Genomic DNA, 14,523 nt, shown 5'->3' on the forward strand with positions numbered 1-14,523 from the left:
TGGGGAATATGATCTTAAAACCTTTCTTTTAGATTTAGATTTTTAACACATATGGACTAGTAAGATATGGATGTCAGTTTTGTTGTATGTTGAGTGGATATTTGAAATAAAGTGTGTTTTCTCTGCATGCAAGATTATTATACAAGACTGGTAAAAATGTGTTAATAAATCCTCTACATGTGAATGTATTTATATTTATTTAATCTGTTAAATTATTTATATTTTTTTGCTGGGTTTCATCCAGTTTGTTAGATGTATTGGATCCTTAGATTGTTTATAATATTTCATTATTTGATTGTCCCATACTTTATCTTACCTATTCTTTTGCTAACAGCTATTTGTCATCAGTGTTTTTGCTGTTATTAAGGTCCCCTTGTAACATCCTTATGCTCACACCATGCTTAGATTTTTTGGGCTTGGGGGTGCCTTGCGTTCTCTGCATCCCAGGCTTTCCTTGTGAAATAGCTTTTCTTCTCCTTCAGTCTGTCCTTTAGTTTATCCTCTAGTAAGGGTCTGCCCATCCATTTGTTCATTCAAGAAGCTTTCCTTAAACAAGAGACTTTCTGTGACGCTTGTATGTTGATGTTTTTGTTGTTGGCTAACCTTGGAAGGTTATCCACTGGTGCTGTTAGGAAGTAGCGGTCAGTCTAACTGCCATCCATCAGTGAGTGGCCGTTCTTTACTTTGCCTTCGTCCCTAGAGCACATGTTGTGCCATGTTGCCAGCAGAGAACTTCTCTTTTTGAAAAATATTTTTGTTTAGTGTGTGAGCATGTGTGTATGTGTGAGTGTGTGTGCGTGGTGTGCATGTTTGTGTGTGGTGTGTGGTGTGTGTAGGCCAGAGGATAACTTGCAGGATTGCAGGAGTTGGTGTTCACCTTTCACATTTGGGTCGTAGGGATAGAAATAGCTTTGTCAGGTTTGGTGATTAAGGATAGCCATGAACTCCTGATCTTCCTGCCTCCAACACATCCCAAGTGCTGGTATTATGGGTGTTATGGGTACATGAACAACCACACCAAATTAGTAGCAATAGGGACTGACCTAGGATGCTGTATACTAGGCAAGCATGCAACCAACTGAGCTGTCTCTGCAGCCCCAGATGCAGTGTTAGTGAGAGTAAGGAGAACTTAGCTATGGCCACAAGATAAGGACTTGATCTGATGCTCTCAAGGGCACTGGACAACCTTCAGTCTTTGATGTTTCCAGGCCCACAGGTTAAGTGAACATTTTCCTATTTGCCTATCTACAATGTAACCTAGAACAAGGAAGTCTGAAGGTGATGAAACAGTGAAAAGAATTAAGAGACATGCAGGATTGGATGAAAGCAGGGAGCTAGACCTGGGCTAAGGAGCTGAGAGCCCTTCTTCAGGGAAGCCTTGAGGAACAGTGAAAAATGTGTTGCCTATAACTGCTGGTGGCTTCTGACTCCACAGAGGGGCGCACAAGTCCTGGGAAATCTTGGCTTCCTTTCCGAAAGGCTACCAAGTGCTCATGGAGTATCTGCTACAGAGGCTGATTTCACCCCAGACACCCAAGGACCAGGAGGCCGGCTACGCAACAAAGTTCTCAACACTGATTGTATGGAGGGGCTGGAGGCTGGGAGGGGATCACACTGGGATTTCTGCTGGACTGGCTTAGCCTCTATGAACTAGTACCATTTAGGGGCCCACGTGTAGTTGGGCATTCTAGTGGCAGAGTCTCCAGGTTGGGCTAGAAGGATGATTTCCAGTCAATTGACTTGCCTAGAACCAAAGAACCAGATTCTGGTTTTGAGTATGGGGGTACAGTGAGGTGAGACAAACACCCCAGGCCTGGTGAATGCTTAAGGACTCTGAGAGGCTAAAGCAAGACCCATAGTTACAAGAGCACATAAAGGCATTCCAGAAGCAGCCTGGCGTAACTATGCCCAGTCTTCACTTGCTGGTAACATCAATGACCGCACTGGGCTGGCCTATCTGGGTGATAGGAACTGTAAGTGACAATAATGATGATGACATCCTGCTCTCCTCACTCCAGGTCACCAGGGCCATCTATGAGCTGCTGCTGATATCCAGCCAGCGGTCAGAGGTGCAAACCTTCTTTGCCTCTGTGTTTGTGGCACTACTTTTCCAAATCTCTTTCCTGGTGACTAGCGGGAGCACTGTGACCCAGGACGAGCTGCGTGAAATAGAATATGTGGACCCTGTGAGGTACCTTGGGTTCTGGGCCCATGTGCTACGGACTATGACCTGTATATCAGCATCTTGGCACCTCAGACTTGGTCTGGTCTTATCCTCCACACTTAACTTTATTACTCACATATAGGCTCTCTTTAAAGTGGCTTCCCCCGGTTTCTGTTCTAGGATAAAGTCAAAACAAGACTGCTGTGCCACAGACCTAGCATCCATTTCCCCAGCCTCTGCAGGCTTCCCGTGCCACCTGGGAGACCCCCACAGCCCTTGTCTGTAAACAGTCCACGGCCAGGTTCATAATTCACAGGATGGGTGAGAATCCCACATGGGGTCAGGAGGTCAAGGGCATGGCTGACAGTGACTCCCTGCCTCTGGCTCCATCCGCAGTTCTTCTGTAGAGGCCTTGAAGACCTTACTGCGAAGCTCAGGGTACATGGACCACATGTCTCACATTCAGACACTTGGGACCTGGGAACTGCTTGTCAACCTTGAAACGCACTATGATGGAGTTGCTCTGCTGGCCAAGTAAGCTGCATCCAGTCCCTGCATGGAGGACCTTCTGTGCTTTTGGTCCTCTCCTGTAGTTCAGAAGAGGGTCTTTTTCTGAGCACCCTAATGTTATCTCAGGTCCCTGGTTGTCAAGAAGTGTTGGCACAATCGTCCTATCTTCAGCTTCCTCATCAAGACCTTGGAGGACCCAAACTGTGTCCATTACTTCACAGCCCTGGTGTTCCTGACAGAGGTGACTGGAGAAGGGTGGGCAGAAGGTGGTGGGGACAGCTTCCTGGGAAGCAAGTGGACCTCAAGAAGGCTCCTGGGGAAGAGAAGTGTTTACCCATGCCCATGGATGGGCTGGGGAACGTGGGTAAGGTTTCTTTGAGTCATAGGCCTTTACCCTCCTCAAATCTCAAGGCTTTGACTCTGCCCTGACCTTGTGGTGCACTAGTTTTCTCTCTTGCAGTTACTTTACCTTTGACCAGCCACCCTGCTTCACTCTATAATTTAGACAGGGAAAAATTGTGTAGAAAATTTATAAATATATATATATATATGTATATATATATATATATTATAAAACCATTCATCTTTACAGCACCTAAAGAGAGCCACTTTCATGCCTTTGCTTGGATGAAGATGTGTGTGTGTGTGTGTGTGTGTGTGTATGAGTGTGAGAGTGTGTGAGTGTGTATGAGTGTGTGAATGTGTATAAATATGTGGGTGTATGAGAGTGTTTGTGAGTGTGTATCAGTGTGAGTGTGTATGGGTGTGTGAGTGTGTGTGAGTGTGTATGAATATGGGAGTGTATAAGAGTATGTGTATGAGTGTGTGAGTGTGTATGAATGTCTGAATGTGTGTGTATGTATAAGGTTAAATTATTCTCTAATATTCTATGTCCTGTTCTTTTCATTGCGTTTTTGTTTGTTTGTTTATTTTATTTTATTTATTTATTATGTATACAACATTCTGCTTCCATGTATATCTGCACACCAGAAGAGGGCACCAGATCTCATTATAAATGGTTGTGAGCCACCATGTGGTTGCTGGGAATTGAACTCAGGACCTCTGGAAGAGCAGTTGGTGCTCTTAACCTCTGAGCCATCTCTCCAGCCCCCTTTAGGTTGTTTTTAAATTTACTTTTTAGTTGGTATACAAGGAAATGAGTTCCACTGTGATATTTTCATACATATACAACATTACAATTTTGTTCTTACTCACCCCTCCACTGCCTCCCTACTCTCCCACCCCACCCCCTTTTTGAGACAGATTCTCACTATGTAGCCCCGGCTGACCTGGAACTTTCTATGTAGATCAGGCTAGCTTCAAACTCACAGAGATCCACTTGCTTCTGTGCACACACATGCATGTGGACAGAGAACAACATGCACGAGTCAGTTCTGTCTTTCCACCAGGTGGGTCCCAGGGATCGAACTCAGGTCTTAGACTTGACAGCAAGTGCCTTTACCCACTGAACCATCTCACTAACACCAACCTACCTAATTAAAAAGAAATAAGAAAGGAAGAAGTAGATTACTTTTGAATACAAGCAGAAGATAATACAATAGCCACAATACCAGGACACAAACAGTGATCTTCATTCTAAAATGCTAGCAGACACTTGTTAAGTATGTTAAGGATTCTCTTGGAGGATATAGAGGTCTGATTAGCTGGGGGTGCATTCATGCAGCGGGTCTCAGGCCTTGGTGTAATCAAATCACTGAGGATGCTGTTTAAAAGGCAGACTCTTGTGTCCTTACCCCAGAAGCCTGAGCCAGTTGACCTGGAATAAGCCTTCGTCTTCTAAAAGCACTCTGCTGGCTGCTGTGGTCAGGTGCTCCTTGGGCTTAGCTTTGAGAAACAGCATAGGAGACTAGCCTACATGCAGGAGGGCCACTTTTCTAGAGGAGCAGTTTTGAACCCTTGATGCATACTAGAAGCCTGTAGGGCGGCAGTTTTCAACAAGGGTTGAATATCAAATATCCTGCATATCAGATGTTCATATTATGATTTATAACAGTAGCAAAGTTATGAAGTAGCAAAGAAATAACATTATGGTTGGGGGTCAGCACAGCATGAGGAACTTATTAAAGGGTTGCAGCATTAGGAAGGTGGAGAACCACTGCTCTAGGAGATGCTAAGTTTCACACCACTTTTGTTCTTCTACTGGGTGCCTAGTTCTTCAGAATTGCTCTGGGTGGGGTGCAGGAACTAGTGTGCTCTAAGCTCTGGAGTTTACAACTGTGATCTAGGCACAGCTGGTACTGGGGAACACTCTAGAAGGTCCTGCAAATGCCGATAGCCTGCTGAAAAGAGTAGACACCCACATAAGCAGTTGCTTAGCGGCCACTCTTATTGAAGTTTCAGGCTGGAGTGGAGTAGGCATGTGTAGATTAGGGCATTCAGGTAGAGAGATGGGTGAAACTCATTTTCAGCAATGGGAGGAGGAGCTCTGACAGTTTTAAAGTGGGGAACCAATGGGGTTTAGGTACCAGCTAAGAAAGTGGGTCCAGACCTGAAGGTGAGAGACCATGGCTGTGAACACTTGGGAACAATTTACAGTCCCTTAAAACTCCTTATTCAGGGCTGGAGAAATGACTCAGAAGTTAAGAGCACTGGGTGCTCTTCCAGAGGACCTGGGCTCAATTCCCAGCTGCATGGCAGCTCACACCTGACTGTAACTCCAGTTCAAGAAGACCTGACACTCTCACATAGACATACATACATGCAGGCAAAACACCAATGCACATAAAATAAAACAAAGCCTCCTTTCTCACCATTCCCGCCATCCACAGGCAGTCACAGAGAATTTAAAATAGACAGGGCTGTGCAGTTTAAACCAGGGTACTTAACAAACTGAGCCCAAGCACTTCAATTCTCACTTTGTAAAAGACAAAACTCAGGCTCATAGAATTTAAGAAATTTGCTCAGCTAGTGAGTAAATTATGGTAGATCTGCCTTAGTGGCCTGACAAGAACAGGAAGACATATTTACCTTAAGGACAGACACACAGTCACACACTCAGAGACATGGACACATATGTACACACACAGACATACACATGCACATACATACAGACATGTGCACATATACACAGATACACATGAACACACACGGACATAGGCATGTACATTCACCAAGAGTGTACGCACACACATGCACAAAGACACAGACACATGTGTGCACACAGACATAGGCACACACATGCACATACACAGAACACATATATATAGACACACACATGCATACAACACAGAGATGTATACATACACACACACACACACACACACACACACTTGTCAGTCCTCTGGGAATCCTTTCCTTTTGAATGGCACACACACTCCTCTGTCCACTGGGAACCCCTTCCTATTATCCTATCGAATTGTTTTCTAGTCTAAAGACTTAGGCTTTATGAGGTTCTCTTTATCTTCAAGTCTAGTTCAACCAAGTTCTGGCTCCTTTGTAAACTCCCATTCATGGTGCTTTGTAGCTGCTTTCAACCTGTGGCTCGCTGCTCTTTCCTTGAAATATTCTCCAGGCAATTCAAAGCCATGTCTTTAAAGGCTCCCCAGTGCTAGGATCTGTGATGGCTGTAAGCGTTTCTCATTGCTGTCTCCCATCATCCCTTCTCAAAGATGCCCAAGGAAGACTTGCAAAAAAGATGAATGAAAGGATGTGAACTTGTCCTTTAAGCTCTGACTAAGGCTCTAAGAACGTTATTTTACTAACAAGTCAAAAATCTAGATTCAGTTGCTCCCTTGCCTACCTTTCTGTCATTCTTGGTCTCCTTTTGCCAGCTGCTCCACTGTCCAGATGTGGCAGGTGCTGTGGATGAAGTCTCCACCAAGATTCTGGTAGAATGGTTCAGGCATAAGGAGTCAACCACTGAGCATTTATTCCTGCAGATCACAGAAATCTTCACAAAGCACAAAAACACGGTGAAAATGGGATAAGGGCCAAGGACATGGCACCCAGAGAAGGAACAGGTGGACCTGGAGAGCTAGTGTTCCCAGACACATCAGTCTGGATGTGACACACTCTTGGAATTAGAGTATGGGTCCTCTTGAGGCCAGTTGTGCAAGCACAGAACCAGGTGGGCTGGAGCTGTTCATGCTTCCTCCCATCCAGGAACGGTCCTGGAGGAAGTTGCCCTGTAAGTCACTTCAGAGAACAGGCCCAGCCAATCCCAGGATCCCAGATGTTCCATCCAGGTCTCTGGAGATGGGCATCATCGGGAGTGAGGGAAACAATGAGAGGAATTTATGGTGCAGTAGGCAGAACATCTCTGTCTTCTCACCTCTGCCCATGGAGAGCAGAAAGTTCCTGGCCAGGGACCCTTTTGACAGTCTAGTTTGACCGCCATCCAGCGTTGGGGCCATTCCTACTTCCAGAGTGAAAAATCAGGAGAGCTTGTGCCCACTGGTCTATGTGAGGGGTGGGATTGATGGGAGATGTCAGTGGGGACAGTCTCCTGACTCTGCTTCTGAGCGGCTGTCACTCTGTAGATGAGGCACTTCCACATCCTGCAGCCGTACTTGCTGAGCTGCTGCTACTCCTGCAGCTGCGAGCTGGTGATGAAGACCTTCCTTATGCTACAGCGCATCGTCAAGGACCTTAGCTGGCATCATGCCTCTTCCTTCCTCACTGAGCTGGCCTTTACTCTGGCACACTTCTTTGAGGAGGTAAAGCCCCGGGAGGGATGGAGAAGTTGCTCTCTTCCCCTAAGAGGGCTGTGGGATAATGGAGAAGGGTGGCTCGGTCTTACAAAGCCCTTTCCTTGACCCCAACTTCTTTGGCTCCCTAAAGTCCTTGGGAGACTGACTGCTTCTGCACCCTTGTTTTGTAATAGTCAAAAGAGGGCAGATGAGAGCAGCACAGGCGAGCTGTGTTGTTGAATAAGGAGATAGATGGGGGATGTGCACGGGAACGTGGTGACCTGGATGACCGGTGCAGGTGCAGGGGTGTCAGTGTCTTCCTGAGAGGGTCTCCTCTTCTCCAGGAGTCAGAGCAGCTGCGCCTGATAGCCTTCGAGATCTACGGGACCATCCTAGCTAAAGTCTCAAGGATGACCCTTGTCTTTCCCTTGAGGCACCAGATCCTCAGCTTGCTGATCCTCCTTGTGGCACACCTGAAGGATGTAAACACCGACGTGGTGGAGGTGAGAAGCCGGACCCTGGAGCCTGGCATTCAGTTCTCAGTGGATGTTAATGCAGAACATGGTAAGCCCTTGGACAGGGCTGTGGCAGGGTTGTGTAACACTGAGAGGGGCCACTAGACTTTTGAATTGGAGAGGTTCGGTGAGTAGAGGTGACTGGCTGTTGGGCTGACTCTCCTCCAGCTCCAGTTTGACCCAATAGAAGTTCACTGGCACACAAACTCTGATGCAGGAAGTCTCATGGTGGCACTAGCTCCTCTTCCTCTTGTGAACTTTCTACAGACTGTTTTTTGCCCTTGTCTTACCAATGGCTGGAGTGGGAGAGCTCCTGGTATGGGTTGTATGCCGGGCAGAGCAGAGAGGCCTAGACTATGACAGGCCAAGCCCTGAGCCCAGAAAACCAGAAGCATGTACCACAGTAGATACTCAGAAACTACTGACTGGATTTGTAACAGAAGACCACTTAGATACATCCAAGGATGCTGCTGAGCACGTAACAGAAAGGGATGAACAAAGTGATATTCCTGACCAAGTCAACATTGATGTAGAGCAGAGACCACCCAGGTGGGGTGTCAAGACTTTGAGGAACCTGGGTGAGGTGGTATACTTCTGTGAACCCGAGGGTCTAAGGTGCAAATTCAAGGCTAGCCTGGGTTACATAGCAAAAGCCTGATATTTGTTTTCAGACAGACTGCTCTAGGGTTGGAAAGCCAATGACTGTGCTGTAGAGTCATGCTGCTGTGGGACTATCACAGCAACTGGAAAAAGCATTGGAACTGTCACTTCTTCTTCATGGGAAAAAAAGGGGTTGTCAGTAGATCCAGATGTCTAGACGGGCTCTCCATTTTTCCTAAACCTGGATCCTTGCAGGGTCAATCCACCAAGGTCAAATGGGCTGCCACCTGTCTCCCTCCTGGACCCTTCTGCATCTTTGTACAACCTTATTCCCATGATCCCTCATGCTGAGCTGCCTGTCTCCTCAGGTCTGTAGGGTCTGCCTCTGCAATGTAGCTACCATCCTGGGCTGGTCCAAATTCAAAGTGGCCTTCGCCAAGAATGACGCATTCACCATCCTCAGTGCCCTGGTAAGCCAGCAGCTGACTCATCATTCTGCCCTGTGCAAGGGAGTTGCCCCCCACCCCCATCCCCCCACCCCATCCCACTATCCCTCACCCCCGACAAGCCATCTCAGTTACTCTTCACCCTGTAGCCTGGGTTAGCAGCAACAGCACATCACTCACTGAACAGTGTATCTTCTTTGTGCTGGCCACTGAGTGGTGCTTTCTGCCAGCTTGGCACTTTCTGTCTGCCCTGGAGAGCTAGGTACATCACTTGGGAATTTCCGAGTCTTCGGGAAAGGGTAAAGGAGAGGAATGTGCTTATACAAAGGCAGGGCAGGCACTCTGTCCAGCTCCCACTTGAGTACAGGCTTGACCCCAGCAGAGAGGTCATCTTCATGGGGGAGGAATGGATGAGGGGTAATGCTTAGCCTATTGGTTCCTTTTCTATTAAACGCTGTGATTAAACGTCATGAAGACTTTATTTGAGCTTTCAGCTCCAGAGAGTCCATGATGGTGGAGAGAAGGCATGGTAGCAGGAGCAGGGATCCAAGGGCTCACATCTTGAACCACAAGCATGAAGCACAGAGAGCAAACTCAAAATGGCACAAGGCTTTAAACTCTCAAAGACTGTCCCCAGTGACACACTTCCAACAAGGCCACAACTCGTAAACCTCACCAACAATGTCATCAGTTGTGGACCTAATATTCAAATGCCTGAGACTACAGGGCACGAGTAAAGCTAGACACCAATAGAACCAAAGACTCCTCACTATGTCAAGGACTTTGTCATTCCTGGGACTTGGTCAGTCTAGGAAGGCTTCATGGAAGAAATAAGGTCCCAGAAACTGGGATACAAGAATTTACAGGAGGTTTTGAAGTTTTTGTTTTGTTTTGTTTAGCAGTTGGGAAAATTTCCATTGACCCTCCTATTTAGACTGTGTGAGAGGCAAGAAAATTGGCAGGGTACCACTTTAGTTGCGCCATCTAACGCTGCTTCTTCCAGTTGCAGCAGGAAAGGCACAAGGTGCTCTGGTTTTTGAAGCAGAGTGTGGCTCTCTTCAAGAGTCGGCAGGACCCCATCCGCCAGCTGGCTGTGTGGTTTACAGGTATGATGGCCCTCTGTCTTCTTGGAGCTACTGTCTCTCTCCTTGAAGTTGGGTAGGCCTGTGAGGTTCTAATTACAGGACCCATGGTAATTATAGAGTCCTTGGCAATGACCCCTATCTGCTCCCTTCTGCCACAGGGAGCCCCTGGTTGGGTAGGGATGACCTGTCTATAGTAGAATGGGCCAACTCTTAAGAGAAACCAAGACAGCATAGTTCCCAAAGGGTGGAGCATCGGGCTGTGTGTGGTCCCAGTGGTGGAAGTTCAGTAGCAGGTAGACACTACCTCCTGCCACCCTGTGGACAGGCATCTTTTGTGGCAGAGTTTATCTATATCTTCCTTCACCTGGCCCAATTACTTAAGAGTCCTTTGCAGAAATGGAAAAGTAGTCTAGCCCCAAGGCTGGTCACCAAGGTGGGAAAGACAGACAAAAGGACGGTGATGACTTTTTCTAGGAAGCTTATAGTTAGGATCCACGGGCTCCTTGTGAGACCACTGAGTGCCTGTGTGCCCCTGTAGGGCAGATCATCCGGGACCTTGACTGGGCTGAGCTAGAGGAAATGGAGGAGGAATATCTGGGTAAGTGGCCAGCCCATTGCTTACTGCTTGCATCTGTTAGGGGTACTGGCATCAGAGGGGTGGCTTGGAAACGAAGGCAGGAGTGTTCCAAAAGATCATCATCCAGGAGCACAAAGCTGCATCTCCAAGTCATGTAGGTCTGGGGTACTGGTCAGAGCTCCTCTGCTCCCCACACCCACTCACTCGCACTGCTGTTGAGGCTGTTTGTCTGCCAGGTTGGTCCCTTAAACTCTCCCTAGGAAAGAGCTACCTTCTCCCCAGAGGTACCACCATGTCCCCAGCCCAACCCCTCGGGAGCTTCATCCCTGCTCGTGTTACAGTGTGGGAACCTTTGTGTTCTCACTGTCCCTGAGCTATGTCGCCTGTACTCTCTTCTCTCCTATCCTTCCATACTGCATTCATAGCACAGACCCCTAGGTATGGCTCTGTCCTGGGCTGCAGTTCTCCTAGAGGATCAGAGGACTTCACAGAGAATGGAAGAAGAAGGCAGAGTTAGGGAGGGGCAAGTGGGAGGGCCAAAAGAACAGCCTGTCCTGTGTCTCCCTGAGCCAGGGGCAATTTGGGGATCTTGACCATCATGGACAGTGTGGACTTGTAGAAGACATCTCTGCTTATATTGTAAAAGTTGCTGGGCTTCCTCTAAGCAGTGCCAGGGCCCTGTTGCCCCACCTGGTCCCTTTCTTCTGTCCACTGTACCATCCCATGTTCTGTTACAGCCTTCAAGTACATGAAGAAAGACCCTGACCCCATAATTAGATGCCTCACTGAACAGACTTTCTACATCCTAGAAGCTAAGGGTACCAAGATGCCAGCTAAGACCCCTTTGTTCTGCCTCTGCATGAGAGGGATCCAAAGGAGAGTCTACTGAGCCTGCATGCTAGGGTCCAAGACCAAGAACACTGCGATATCAGACCACCTCCTCAGTCCTGTACTAGAATTGATGTGTCCCTGTAGAACCTTTCTAATAAAAAGAGAAAGCATGTGTTTTTGTGGAGTTGGATGTCAATTTGTGGCCATGAGCTGCCTTGTGTGTGGAAATCCTCTGGGTCAGGCTGGCTTCTCTGGCTCTGCTGCCTTGTACCCACTCCCATGCAGCTGAGTGATCTAAGATCACAGTAAGCACTTTTCTTTGAACGAGTGTTAGACACATGTGGGATCTAGAATTCATTTGTGCTGGCAGCTGTTTGTTTTGTTTTTATACAGGGTCTTGCCATGCTCCCAGGCTGGACTCAAACTCATATTCTCCTGCCTCTGCCTCCTGAGTGCTGGGATCATGGATGTGTGTCACCATAGCCAGCCTTTATTTTATTTGAGATACCGTCTTGCTACATAGCCCAGGCTGCTTTTGAACTCTCCTAGTGGCTGGACATTGTTCTAATTGGTAAACAGCAGTGTCCCCCTAACTAGTTGAATTGGAAAGTGATTGGTGTGGTGTGTGTGTGTGTGTGTGTGTGTGTGTGTGTGTGTGTGTGTGTGTGTTCACAGAGAGTGTGGTTAACTCTGTAGATAGGGACACTCTATAAAAAGCAGCTTTATGGCTGGCTGCCCCTGGGCACCACCCAAACCACAGCTCCGAAGTATCCTTCCCCTGACACACTAAGGGGACTTGCTCTTTCTCATGCCCCTGTTACAATTGGCCTTACTGAGATCTGCCTGACAGTGAGTCCTTGGGATGTTCTGCGTCTATACAGGGTCATCTGCGGCTACTATAGTCCCTCTCCCCTCACCTTCTTGTTTTCTGTTACCTCAACCTTCAGTCATTGGGCAAAGCTTATAGGAAACAATCTCATTTCCCAAAACAAATGCAAGCTCCTTCAATGGGCAAGCATGCTTGGACTTGGCTGGAGCCCTGTCCACTGTGAATTCTGGCTTCACAGTCCCATGTCTTGAAGTTCCCAGCTGTCTCTTGCACACAAGCCTTCAGGAACCTGAGGTGTCCAGCACTCAATGGGCAGAGGCAGGTGGATCTCTGTGAGTTAGAGGCTAGCCTGGTCTACAGAGCAAGTTCCAGGACAAAGATACACAGAGAAACCCTGTCTCAAAACAACAACAACAAAAAAAGAAAGAAAGAAAGAAAGGAAGGAAGAAAAAAGAAAAAAGAAAAGAAAAATGACCTGCCCTCTTTTTGCTGGTCCTCCCTAGGCCCACATCTTTCTTGCATTATCTTTTAAGCTCACCAGCTTGCAAACAACCCCCAGGATGTTATTAATGGTCCCACTAATCTCTGCATCAACCAGGTTTTTCCTCACATTTTCCTCTTGTCCTGTTTCCTGGCTCATCAGCTGCCACCAGTGACTATTAGGAAGATTTCTGGGCTAAACACTTCATACGTGGAGTAAATGGAAATAGCCAAGACTCACTAATACCTTATAGCTCCTTCCGTGTCCCCAAAGGACAAATGTGTCAGAATAAATAGTATATCTTATCTTAAAAATAAAATCAAACACAACAACCAGTAACTGGGTTTTGGGATAAAACCTCCTCTAAGACTGGGTGTCCCCACATCACTGCATTCACTTTAGTTAAACCAAGAAATAGGCATAAAAGACTGGATTTGAGGGCCTCTTCTGTCCTACTGAGTCTATCCTCCTGAAACCCGCAGATGACAGCAGAGTGTGGGGGTGCACACATGTCACCCAAGCTCTGCAGAGTCAGAGACTGGATGATCCCCCCGGGCTGGCTGTCCAGACTGAACCAGAAAGCTCTCAATTCAGTGAGATCTATCTCAAAAATAAGTTGGAGCCCAGGCCTGAAGACACTCGGGAGGGAGAGGCAGGCACAGCTCTGTGAGTTTTGAGGCCAGCCTGGTTTACATAGTTAGTTCAAGGCCAGCCAGGACTACATAGTGAGAGCCTGTCTCAAGAAATCAAAAACAAATAAAATACAAATAAATAAATAAGCAAGGTGGAGTGTGATTGAGGAAGATATTGGCATACACACACACTTAAAATTAAAAAAAAAAAATTAACAGGGTTTCTCTGTATAGTCCTAACTGTCCTGGAACTCACTCTGTATACCAGGCTGGCCTCAAACTCAGGGATCTACCTGCCAATGCCTTCTGAGTGCTGGGATTAAAGGTGTGCACCACCACCGCGCAGCTAAATAAACTTTTAGAAAGAACAGCCAGTGTTCTTGACTACTGAGCCATTTTTCTAGCCCCCATATTTAATCTCTTAATTCTGGACCCATGGCCAAGGGTGCTGATGTCCCCACAGGTTGACCTGAATTTGGAAAAACTGTTGCTGCAACCCTCTGGGGGATGAAGGGAGGAGTCAGAGGAAAGGAGGAAACTGCTGAAGTCCCCCCTCCCAGTTTCATCTAAATGCCCAGCCCAGTGACCACATCCAATTGTCACTTTGCACAGGTCACAATGGGCTGCATCTGTCCTTGGAGTAGAATAGGATTTTTATAAAACGTGAGCTTTGGGGAGCAAGGGTGGGGCAGGAGACTGGCATGGGGTGGGGCTCAGTGGATCAGCCAAAATCAATGATCTTCAGGAAGCCACACCGTTCTCCAAGGCTGTGTGTGCCTGTCCAAGAAGCTGGGACGTAGGGCAGGACTGCCCACTGTGTCTCCCTTTGTGGCTAAGGGTCCCTCCCACTCGTTCTTCTGCTGGAGGAGCAGAAACCTCTTTCAGAATCCCTCCCCACTCCCCATGGAACTCTGGCTTATCAGTCAGTATAAACGGCAGGGATGTTTGTGGGCTTAGAAGCCACTTGGCTTTCCATTTGGGAACTAAAGCAAAAGATGCTCCTGGACTGCTGGCTGTACAGAAGGCATTGAGCCTTCTAACCTTGGATGGTATTAAGGAGAGGGCCAGACACACCAGAGTATACAGAGATAGATGACAAAACAGAATGCAGTTGGGGCTGGGAGAGTAAATCAGTTATAGGCCATGCACTCAGCGTGCATGAGGCTCTAGGTTCCTTCCCAGCCCTAAAAATGAAAAAGGGTGG

The 14,523-nt window shown here is 47.4% G+C and overlaps 1 protein-coding gene across 1 annotated transcript in view; it reads left to right on the top strand.

The window, feature by feature from the left end:
• The window catches only part of LOC113835935 (maestro heat-like repeat-containing protein family member 7), a 31,217-nt gene extending 19,761 nt beyond the window's left edge, over window positions 1–11,456 (top strand). The window contains exons 11-21 of the mRNA XM_027418076.2: window positions 1,436–1,580; window positions 2,019–2,191; window positions 2,561–2,698; window positions 2,801–2,915; window positions 6,466–6,606; window positions 7,174–7,350; window positions 7,668–7,826; window positions 8,807–8,908; window positions 9,888–9,990; window positions 10,508–10,567; window positions 11,284–11,456. Of these exons, the coding sequence (XP_027273877.1) occupies window positions 1,436–1,580; window positions 2,019–2,191; window positions 2,561–2,698; window positions 2,801–2,915; window positions 6,466–6,606; window positions 7,174–7,350; window positions 7,668–7,826; window positions 8,807–8,908; window positions 9,888–9,990; window positions 10,508–10,567; window positions 11,284–11,435 (1,465 nt within the window). The 3' untranslated portion in view covers window positions 11,436–11,456. The remainder of the gene's footprint in view (window positions 1–1,435; window positions 1,581–2,018; window positions 2,192–2,560; window positions 2,699–2,800; window positions 2,916–6,465; window positions 6,607–7,173; window positions 7,351–7,667; window positions 7,827–8,806; window positions 8,909–9,887; window positions 9,991–10,507; window positions 10,568–11,283) is intronic.
• The last annotated feature ends 3,067 nt before the right edge of the window (window positions 11,457–14,523 follow it).

Source organism: Cricetulus griseus, chromosome 5 (assembly GCF_003668045.3).
Source record: "Cricetulus griseus strain 17A/GY chromosome 5, alternate assembly CriGri-PICRH-1.0, whole genome shotgun sequence".
NCBI lineage: Eukaryota > Metazoa > Chordata > Mammalia > Rodentia > Cricetidae > Cricetulus > Cricetulus griseus.